This window comes from Tenrec ecaudatus, chromosome 2 (assembly GCF_050624435.1).
Source record: "Tenrec ecaudatus isolate mTenEca1 chromosome 2, mTenEca1.hap1, whole genome shotgun sequence".
NCBI lineage: Eukaryota > Metazoa > Chordata > Mammalia > Afrosoricida > Tenrecidae > Tenrec > Tenrec ecaudatus.
Genome location: NC_134531.1, coordinates 211,684,588 through 211,695,901, shown reverse-complemented (window position 1 = coordinate 211,695,901; position 11,314 = coordinate 211,684,588). Strand labels below are relative to the sequence as shown.

At 43.4% G+C, this 11,314-nt stretch overlaps 1 protein-coding gene across 2 annotated transcripts in view; it reads right to left on the bottom strand.

Moving 5' to 3' along the window:
• Positions 1-1,040: 1,040 nt before the first annotated feature.
• The window catches only part of LOC142439712 (zinc finger and BTB domain-containing protein 21), a 28,770-nt gene continuing 18,496 nt past the window's right edge, over positions 1,041-11,314 (bottom strand). The window contains exons 3-4 of one of the 2 annotated variants that reach the window (XM_075542268.1): positions 6,520-8,126; positions 1,041-5,916 (exon numbers count right to left, since the gene is read on the bottom strand). In XM_075542268.1, coding sequence (XP_075398383.1) covers positions 4,913-5,916; positions 6,520-8,113 — 2,598 coding nt within the window. In that variant the 5' untranslated portion in view covers positions 8,114-8,126 and the 3' untranslated portion in view covers positions 1,041-4,912. Of the gene's footprint in view, positions 8,127-11,314 lie in introns of both variants that reach the window. The other variant, XM_075542267.1, reaches the window with a different exon arrangement.

Genomic DNA, 11,314 nt, shown 5'->3' with positions numbered 1-11,314 from the left:
TACAAATTTATTGACCCTAATCATTCTTAAGTCAAGCTTTATGCAAAGGAACCTGACAAGAGCTGTGTTACGAATTAGCAAGGGATTAACATTAGAAAGAACTCCTGCTCCAGAGTTTAGTCCCAAAAGTTTACTCCTAGATAAAACTGAACAGTGGTTTATCCTAAGGCATAGGACTATAAAATATACACAACGACAAAGCCGCTCATTTGCTTGAACAGAAGTGTTTACTCAATGGAAGTTCTGAATTTGCTTTGGATTAATATCAACAAGAAATCATCACCTCTTGAAAATTCATGTTAACCAAGATTTCCCAGAATTCTGAAGCACTAATAACTGAAAGAGCAGTGAGTTCAATTCTTGTCAAGATTTACAGGAGAATATTTGGGCTCCCAAAAGGTTGCCTTTAACTGTTTACATTTTTTTTTCAAATTCAACATTAACTCATCTTACTCTTCTCCCAAATCTCAACACTGATTGGCTTTGTTTTTCCCCCGTCACATGGAAACGCCATCATCCCGAGAAAACTCAGAAGCACTTAGCAAGGGTGTTAAGAATTAGGCAAACATTGAACTTTTTAAAGTGCTAAAGAAAGATCCAAGTAAAAAAATTTCAAAAGGTCAGTAGCTAGTGTTAAAGAATGCTTATTAATGGTTATTAGCATTATTTAAACCAATAATACTTTTCGATTATTGCAGAAAACATTGCTGAGGCATCAGAAATTAATAGACTTGTAAGATTTCAAAACTGGTGAATTGCAATTTAGAAACCTGTACAAATGACATCTAATTATTTTTGCAATATGAAAATTCAAATTTTATTTCTTAAAATTTCAGATGATTTTATTACACACACACATACCCACACACAACCCTAGTTTGAGAGAAACAAAGGCCAACTTGAGACCTATTCATTCTTCTAGTAGTATCAACGTCTTTCCCTCACCCCCACCTTCTAGCCCACCAGCAGAGGGAGCCACCTCCTGCCTCCTTTGGAGAACACATTTTCTCCAGTGGCATCACTAGAGGGGTGGGGTGGGATTGGGGTGCAGACCACACCAGGTGACACCTAAATGGTTGCCTATATAATTTCTGTGAAGTTTCAGGAGAAATTATTTTTCAGAAAAGTATCCCTTTAGTTAGCTGTAACAAGAACATTTTAAGTCCAGCTTACATAAATCAAAACACAGACAAGGCTAGAAAGTCTATGGTGACTTTTTGAATCTTCTTCAGAGCTGTGCTTACTCAGAGAACAGGCTATGGGTTCATCGGCACACACACAAGCATGTGCTGCTGCTCTGGTTGTGGGCCCCTACAGGCTCTCACTTTGTCACATCTTACGGTGTTTCTGCTGCAACAATGTGCTAAGTACTATTTGTACTCCTATGACAATAGCCTTTTATTTATTTTTTGCAAATAAAGTAATTAAAAGAGAAAAAGAAAAAAGGCCTCTGCTCAGTTATTTGGGATGTTGTAATTCAATGTAGAAAGATTTTGTAAAAACATTTGTTAGTATGCATATAATCTAAGAAATATTATATTTAAATGGTTTGTAAGTCTATCACACATTTTCCTATTGCTAATAAGCATTACAAAGGATTCCATATGGTCTGATAGGGAAGGAAGTGTACTGGGGGAGGGGGGGTGAGGCTGCTTGAAAGGACCAGCTTCTACCCTGGGAGTCGCCTACCCTAGTGACTCCACTGAATGGCCCATTGTCTTACAGGAGCTGCTGTTCTCATAGCACCAAAGGGGCTGCTCTGTGTGGATCCCATTACTCCTAATGAATTGCTGCGGCCGTTGAGTTGAAGAAGAGCAGGCAGTAACAATGCATTCCAAAACAAAACCAGGAAGTACATTCATCTCCTCACAAGTGCAAATAACATCACCATTGAATTGTTAGTCATATATTTTGATAAAACTATAATGCATATGAACTCCAAGTAGTTTAAAGATGAACATTCTAGTAATCTTGAAATATAACTATTAAAAATGTACAATATTTTGATATCTCCATTGCTTACTTTGATAAAAATAATACATATATAACAATACATATATTGTTACTAGCTCCTCACCCCAAGTAAAGAAAGTGATTCAATAACAAGTTCTCAGATTAACAAATATATTAAAACATTTTACATTTCTTTCCACAACTGCATAAAAAAATGGCATTCTGAATACTTACAAGGAGGAATGAGAGCTGTCTAGTTTCAAAATTAATTACAACCAGAAAAATCATTTACAAGAATATCTTTACTAGCTAATTTAAGGAGTTGCAACAATGAAAGGCCAACCTGTTTCACACCAAATAATTGCTGAGATAAACATTCTTTATAAAACAGTGTGCTAAATAAAGCAATTAACATCTTTCATTATTTTACTTCTTAACATTGAAAATAGTTACATGAGTGGAAGCATAATTTTTGACCACCAAAATAAATTCTTTCTGCCTAGTGCTCTTAAGATACAGTATAAAAAGTAATAGAAAACGAGAACTGCATTATAAATGCTTTTGGTTCAAAATCTTATTTGAATTATGTTCCTTGCCTAGACAAAAATGTGAATCGACAAAACACTGGGAAAAATTTAAACCTAACAGATATGTTGAGCCTATTGTTTAGATCAAAAATACTTTTTGCTAATATTAAAAATTTTCAAAAATGTAGCATAAAGTTTCAAGTCCTGGGATAGTGAGTTTGCAACGTCACAACAGTCCGGTAGCCTGGCATTCCGTATACAACGTGCATGTGACGGCTGCTCTGGGGCCGGCTGTCATCTTCTGAAGAAGGGAAAGCCTACCGGGACGCCTGCAGTTAGAAACACCCGTCGCCGCACTGAGACGGCTGGCTGACAATTATCTGTCCCGGTGTCCCATAGAAAATCTTATGCGTTAGCTTAGGTTTGTCTTTAAAATGCATAGATTTCTTCCAGAAAGCAGAACGATGGCCACAAGCAGTAACTCTGACTTTTCTACTCGATCAAATTTAAGGAGGGCAAAATAGGGTGTAATCGCTCCACTATTTGGTGTGGCGTTTTTGGTTTGTTTGTTTATTTATTTAGCATTTTTCAAATGAAAGAAAAGTAAAAAAAATCATACAATTTCTAAAATGTGAAAAAATCAATTAGGATTTCACAAAAATTGATTGTTTCAATAAAAAGAAATGCTTTGCCTACCACTGGTATGGAATGTGGACAAATGAGACAGATACAAGTTCTAGTGGCTAGAGCAAAATTTAAGTATTCTACACATTATTTCTTTGTCACGGTAATTGCTTTGTTTAATGGTTAACTGCAAAAAAAAAAAAAAAGATAAGGAGTAACCTTGGTAGTTTTAAACCATACCTCGATCTTACAACAGACTGGGTCGTTTCAAGAATATTTCTATTTTTATGGATCGAGTCCACCTCTCTCTAGGTAAAACAATTCTCCCTTTTGACGCACTCCATTGAGCTTTGGCTACACGGACCGAAAGGCTTACACATGCCACTGTAATTCCTCTCTCTATAACAGCAAAAAAGGGCAGCTCGGCCCCCACGGAGCTAAGGAAGTAGCTAGTACAGATTTGAAGACTTGATGCATTTTAACAGGTCAGGAGGCTCCCAAAAATTAATGGAAAAATTCCCTTATTTTTCTATTTCATTTTTTGCAGAACCTTGAGGCCTCTTGATTCCACGAATCAGTAAGCAGTTACTCCAAGCAGAGAATGATTTTGCCCCTGACTTTTTAACCACCATATGTACTATCCCGAGGGGGGTCAGGAAACCTCCAAGGAAAAGTTCTAACAGAAACCGCCATGGAAGACACAGAGGCAGCAAAGTGTGTGTGTCGTCTAGACTGCTCTCAGAAAGCACACAGAAAGTGCGTGCGCCATGTCTCTCTCGGCTTTGATGGGTCTGTAAGGAAGCAGGGACTGAGAAATTTCAGAGGTGCTGCATGGCTTCAGAATTGGGGACCTATGTCAACACACGTTCTGTTTTTGTTCAATGAAGGCTGATAAGCCGAGGAGGACCTCGGGTCTTTGTCTCGAGCCCACCCTGATTTTCAGTTCCGGAATAGCACACACCAGAGACAAGCCAAACCCCGACAGTCGCTCAAGTGCTACCCTGTGTCTAGACGGTGGTGCAGCTGCACTCTTAGTACCGTGGCTATAGCTGCTGAAGTGCCTGTGACTGCCTTCAGAGGTCCTCCAGGAAGCCGTCTTTGCATGTCCCCAGTCTCAGAATCTGGCCTTCAGGCTTTCACTATTTTATAAGCATCTAAGTGTTACTAAGTATTACTATTGCTCATTTAAATGTCTCACAATTTTTGTACAAAAAAGTCCTACGTGACCACAAAATACCAAATATCTATTTTTTGATCAAGTGTCAGGATAACTTATTAAAGTTGAGGTTTATCTTTTTAAAAAATTCTTTATTATTGCTAAGGTATTCTAGTAGCTAAAGCAATACTGCAAACTACTCCACTTCTTCCTGATTCATTCTGGACTGGAAAACATGGCTACAAATTAACTAGAACTTTGATGCCTGGGATTTTTTTTAAAGATACTTTAATAAAGTATTTCACTAATTTTAAATTAGTTTAGAAAAATAAACAAAACCTCAATTAAAAGATTATACTGACACCGTGGAATGAGTTACTGTGCAATCAAGATGAATAAAATCTCAACATTAATGAAATAAAAATCATTCTGTGACCGAAAAGCCCAGAACCACAATATTGTTAAGTTTTCCTAAAGTTGAACACAGCTGTTACTATTATCTGTTTGCCTCAAATGTAAATTCAAACATAATTTCTGACCTTTACTATTCTTTTTTTCCAAAAATAGCTGCTTCTCTTGTGGCATTTCATAATGTAAGTTGAAATCTGGAAACCACCTCCACTCCAGAAATAGGTAAAAAAGTGTCAGTCTTTTAATTGTGGGTTTGTTCATGACTCCAAAGACTAAATGCAGTCTTGAATGTCCTATGGCACAGTTTACACATAAACTGTCTTTTAAATGTGATTGCTGAGAGAGGTGGGGCGTGGTAAAAAAGTGTGTCTGACTCCTGGGGTGCAAACAATTTCTCCGTGGCAGGAGTTGGATTTTCAGACAGGCCAGTTGGGCTGTCAGGTTCCAAAGGCTGGATCTTGGGCAGTGGGGGTGGCGGCGGCAGGGGTGGTGGGGAGGGCGAGTTGGTGGGCACAGGGCACCCCTCGGATTCCTTATGCACCGGCTCCTCTGTGGCCTGAGACATGTGGGACTGGAAGTGACTCCAGAGCCGGAAATTTGTGCGAAAAGCTTTGTTGCAAACGTGACAGATGAAAGGCTTCACGGAGCACAGGAGCTCCTGGTGCCGCTCCAGCTGCTTGTGCACCGTGAACATCTTCCCACATTTCTCACAGGGCCACAGGCCGGGCTCCTTGCTGGTGGCCGCTTCTTTGGGGGCTACGCTGATCTCGGGCACCTCCTCCTCTGCCTCTTCCACGGGCTCCTCTTTGACTTGGATTTTAAGTTGCTTGGACAGACTGAGGTCTTCGGGGAGGCAAGTGGAGTCTTCGGAATCAAAGTTAATTTGTTCCGAAGAGTCGCTGCAGACATTGGTGTCCTCTTTGGCGGGGTTCACGTGGTTCACTTTATTTGGCTCCGACTGAGCCTGGGGCCTCGCCGAGCTGGAGCTGGTGATGTCGCCGTTGTGGTCAAGAACTGGCAGGGTGAAGTCTTCGGTGGGCGCCATGCTGTTCTGGTTGTGGACTTCCACCTGGTGCCGCCAGATGCTGAAGGAGGACTTGAAGGTGCGCATGCACTCCAGGCAGGTCAGCTTCTTGTACTCACACTTGCTCTCGTGCTCCTGCTTGAGCTCGGGCGTGAAAAACCTAAGGCTGCAGTAAGGGCAAACGGTTGCATTTCTGCACAATCGCTCGTGGTTGCCTTGTTCTAGAAGAGAAGAGAGCTTAGCATTACAGAGGCGACACTGGTAAACCTCCTTGCTGTCTACTGGGCTTTCAAGAGGGACATGCTCTTTTGGCTTAGTGACTCTATGTACTCCAATGGGCTTTTCTCCCGGGTGCATTTTTATGTGCTGCTTAAATTGAGAGAGGAAGCGATAGGCTTTTCCACAGTAAGTGCAAATGTATGCTCCTTTGACTCTTGATCTTAAGTTCCTCTTGATGGCTTGCTGTGCTGGGGAACTAGTCTGCCCCTGAAAACCAGGTTTGCCACGCCTTAATTTAAAGATCAGGGCCTTCTTAATTTCCCTCTCTCTCACTATGTCAATCAGTTTTCTTTGGAATTTTTCATCCAAAACAGCATGTGAACTAGAGGCTGGGGACGGGTTCTTCACTATGCCGTGCTGTGTCTGACAGTGTGTCCACACTTTAAAGTTTGTGTGAAATCTCTTGTGACAAATGTCACAAGCATAGGGCTTTTCGGGGTTATGGTATATGTTAACGTGGCGGTGAAGGCCTGCTGTTGACCTAAAGATCTTAAGGCAATGTTTGCATTTAAACTTTTTGTTGGGTTTCGTTCCCTCCAACTCACCAAATGCATCTTTATTCATGTCAGAATGTGGAAGGTTTGTCTCGAGGAGAGGAGGGTTCGAGCCTTCCTCAAAGTTATCTTCCGACACAGGAGATCCGTGCTCATTTACCTTTAGCTTCTTCAACGGCAGCCTTCTGTCAGCCTGGAACCTCCTCTTGGCTGGGAGCCTGCTCATTTCCTTCGAGTCATCCTCTGTTTTCAGGGAAAAGTCTCTTGTGACTGCTGACAGGGAGGACGCTGCTGCATCCCCCACGGTGACTCTGATGATGTCAGAAGGGTCTGAGAGGGGGCTGGTGGGCTCCGTCTTGATGCGAACCTCCGTGACGGGTGAGGCGGCCTCCCTGTCGGTGGACTGCGATGCACTGAAGGACCTAAGGCGGTGTGGCGATAGGACTGGAGTACAGCCATCCAAGGCTGCTTTTGCCCCGCCCTCTTTGAACACCGACTTCTGAGCTAAAGCACAAAGCACGCTCCCTGGTGCGTCACAACCCACGGCAGATAATCCCTGGGAAGACTTCAAATCTGAAGAGGGTGAATACATAGGAACCTGGCTGTCTACTGACAGCGACCGTCTGAGGAGACTCTTAACAAGAGGGCCACTTCGGTCAATGCTCTGGTTGCCAGGACCAGGCTCTCTGGACGGGACCACGAGACCCATTTTGGAATAGTACAGCAAGCTTCTGTCCTCGCCATGACCCCCTCCTGGGTTCGTCTCTTTCAAGAGGTAAGAAGCCTCCGATGAGCCGCACAGGGACAAAACAGGTGGCCGTGTTTTTTTCAAAGCCAGCTCGATGGCTTTTCCTTTGGGGAGCTGACCACTCCCACCTGCCTTATCCTCTGCAGCTTCTCGGTCTTGTGGAGGCTTTGAAGGCAAGACCGCATTTCTTTGTGCCACATTGCTTCTACTAGGCTCATCCAAAGAGCCAGAGCGCTGAAGGGTCTTAGCATATCCCACTGAACTATCTCTGGGCCAACTCCTTTCACTTAGCGACAGATTGTGAAGCGGATCCGTGGGTGTGGGGACATGCAGCTTACTGGTACTTGTCTTGCTGGTGATGCCGGGTGAGGGCCGGGAAATATGGCTTCCTTCGGGCGGGTTTTGACTCACAGTTTTCCCTTGTGCTTCATTTCTACTCTGACAGACAATGACGCTTCTCTTTTGGGAGCTGCTTTCATCCTCCTCCAGGAAAACTCTTTTCCTACTAGGACACGGCAGGAAGGGGGCTTGAGGCGTTTTAGAAACGATGTTCGTCAGGAAGGAAATCCCCAGACTATAGCCGAGTTCTTGCACTGCCGCCAGGCTGCTCTTCTCAACAAACAGGGATGAAGAATAGATGTAGTTCAAGACATTGTCAAAAGCATCTGGCTCACAAAAGTCCAGCTGGAAGACAGTCTGTGACTCGTTCTCCTTATTGTTGAATAAACTCTGGAAGTATTCGCTGCTGGCTGCCAGGACATTCTTATGAGCTCGGAATTTCTGGTCGCCGACGATCAGAAGCACATCACAGAGCTGTCCTTTGAGGCGTTCCTCGTTGAGGGCACTCAGGAGAGAGATGGCGTGTGCTGGGTTGATGTAATGCAGTAATCCCTCCATTGTCTGGGTTGCTCTGAAAGAGAAACGCACAGTGTTATAGTTAGTGCCCCTCAACGGCAGGGAACACCAGTTTTCTTTACATAGGTGCCCTTATTTACCAAAGCAGTATGTAGACAGGTTTCTAGATGAACAATGGGTTTGAACAATGCTGGGGGGAAAAGAAAGTTGTTGAAATGGGAAGAATTTTAGGCACTAAAGACTAGCATTAGCTGAGGGGCCCACCCCAATCCCAACTATGTGGAGCGCTGCCCCTCCCCCAGAAGAATTTACTTCAGAGGGCAGCACTGAAGCTGCAGCTCAGGGAGAGGGACATGTCTGATCAGAGCACACGGGGGCAAATGAAGGTAGAGGAAGCCTTGACAATGATATTCCTGCTCAGAGCAGCCAATCCACAGAGAGGACCATATGGCCGGCCCCAGTACGAGACACAACATCCCTCACTGACCCATAGCCCTACAGGGGACAACACTGGAGACACTGTATGGGAATTGCACCCAATATGATCCCACCACACCGAGGCAAAACACTTAAGGATATGCAACAGAACAGCAAGGGGAACAGAGCAAGGAAGTCGCCAGGGAATGCCAAAAAATAGACTTTGGGGCCAGGTCTTTGCACCTCATCAGACTAGACCGGAAAACACTCCTAAAGGCCAACAAACAGTCCTTGAACTAACTACAAGCTTTTCTTTTTTGTTGTTTTGTTTTCTTTTGTTGCTTGGTTTTGCTCTGCCTTGTTTTTGTGCATGTTATTATCTCCGCAGGTCTGTCTAAATAAGATAGGCTAGATGAACAATCTGGAGGAGAAAACAACGGGATTGACAGTCTTGGGGAGACAGGGGAGAGGGAGAAGTGAGAGGATAGGAAGTGGTGTTAACAAACCCAGGGACAAGGGAACAACACAAGTGATCCAAATCATTGGTGAAGAGGGTGTAGGAGGCCTGGTAGGGCGTGATCAAGGTAATGTAACTGAGAGGAATTACTGAAACCAAATGAAGGCTGAGCATGATAGGGGGACAAGAGGAAAGTAAAAGGAAATAGAGGAAAGAGCTAGGAGGGAAAGGGCATTTATAGAGGTCTAAATAAAGGCATGTACATATGTAAATATATTTCTATATGAGGATGGGGAAATAGATTTATGTGCATATATTTATAGGTTTAGTATTAAGGTAGCAGAAGGACACTGGACCTCCACTCAAGTACTTCCTCAATGCAAGAATACTTTGTTCTATTAAACTAGCATTCCATGGTGCTCACTTTCCTGACAAGATCACTGAAGACAAAGCAGGTGGTGCACAAGCAAATGTGGTGAAGAAAGCTGAAGGAGCCTTGTTATAAAAAGATATAGCCATTGGGGGAGTGCAGCGGAACAGCAAGGGAATGGAGTGGCAAGGTCCCCAGGGAATGCTGAAAGTGGACTTTGGGGCCAGAGTGTGGTGCCCCAACAGATTGGACTGGAAAACACTCCTAAAGGCCAACAATCCTTGAACTAAAAAAAAAAAAAAAAAAAGACCTAGCATCTAGGGTCTTAAAGATTTGAAGGTAAACAAGTGGCTATCTAGCTCAGAAGCAACAAAACCCACATGGAAGAAGCACACCAAACTGTGTGATCACGAGGTGCTGAAGGGATCAGTTATCAGACATCAAAGAACAAAAAAATCATATCATTGTGTGCTCACCTCCCAGATATGATCGCTGAAGACAAATGGGTGCATAAGCAAATGTGGTGAAGAAAGCTGATGGTGCGCGGCTAGCAAAAGATATAGTGTCTGAGGTCTTTAAGGCTTGAAGGTAAACAAGCGGCCATCTAGCTCGGAAGCAACAAAGCCCACAAGGAAGAAGCACGCAAGCCTGTGTGATCACAAGGTATTGAAGGGGTGAGGTGTCAGGTATCAAAGAACAAAAAAATCCTATCATTGTGAATGAGTGGGAATGCGGAGTGGGGACCCAAAGCTCCTATGTAGGCAACTGGACATCCCCGTACAGAAGGGTCTCCGGGGGAGATGAGCCAGTCAGGGTGCAGGTAGCAATGATGAAACCTACAACTTTCCTCTAGTTCCTAAATGCTTCCACCCCACCCACTATCATGATCCCAATTCGACCTTTCAAATCTGGCTAGACCAAAGGATGTACACTAACAGATAGAACGTGAAAACACAGGGAATCCAGGACAGATGATCCCTTTAGGATCAGTGCTGAGAGTGGTGACACCGGAAGGGTAGAGGAAGGGTGGGGTAGTGAGGGGGAACTGATTATAAGGATCTACATATAAAATCCTCCCTGGGGGACGGACAACAGAAAAGTGGGTGAAGGGAGACATTGGACAGTGTAAGAGATGACAAAATAATTTGTAAATTATCATCAAGGGTTCATGAAGGAGGGGTGAGCCGGGAGGGAGAGGGAAAAATGAGGAGCTGATGCCAGGGGCTTATGTGGAGAGCAAGTGTTTTGAGAATGATGAGGAATGCACAGGTGTGCTTTATACAATTGATTTTTGTATGGATTGTGATGAGTTGTATGAGCCCCCAATAAAATGATTAATAATAATAATTTTTAAAAAGCCTAGCATTAGCAGCAAAAATGTTCTTGGAACTTAGCAGGTATATAAAGAGAAAATATTTGAAAACCAAAGGTTTATTACAGGAAGGGCCTTCAAAATGTCTGGGAGAAAATTCCATTTTGTACAAGCCCACTCACAGAGTCTTTATTCCTTTGGCGACTGCTTCCATTCCTTAGCAGCCCAGGTGGTGTGGCAGGCTATACACTGACCTGCTAACCATAAGGTTAACAGTTGGAATCCACCAGTGGCTCCAAGAGAGAAAAATGAGAGCTTGTTTCTTAGCCTCTCTGCACCTGGTCTCTAGTGTGGATGGAAGGAAGAATTATGTGCTCTGAAGGCATGTTGCAGTGATTAGATGAGGTAGCAACTGATTTGCAATGAACACATAATGTATACTGTGCTACTTATTTTCAGAAGTCACAATATTAATAGGTATAGGCAGCACCAAGATTATGAATGAGCTCTGTTCTCATCTCAATCAAATTTTCACAACAATGAGAACAGTGCAGCATGACTCTTATCTCATGTCAGTCAGTTATTAGTCTAGTATGCTGTACAGCGGAGTCTTGGTGGCACTGTGGGTCGAGTTGGGCTGCTAATCTCAAAGTCAGTAGTTTGAAACCACCAGCTGCTCTGCAGAAG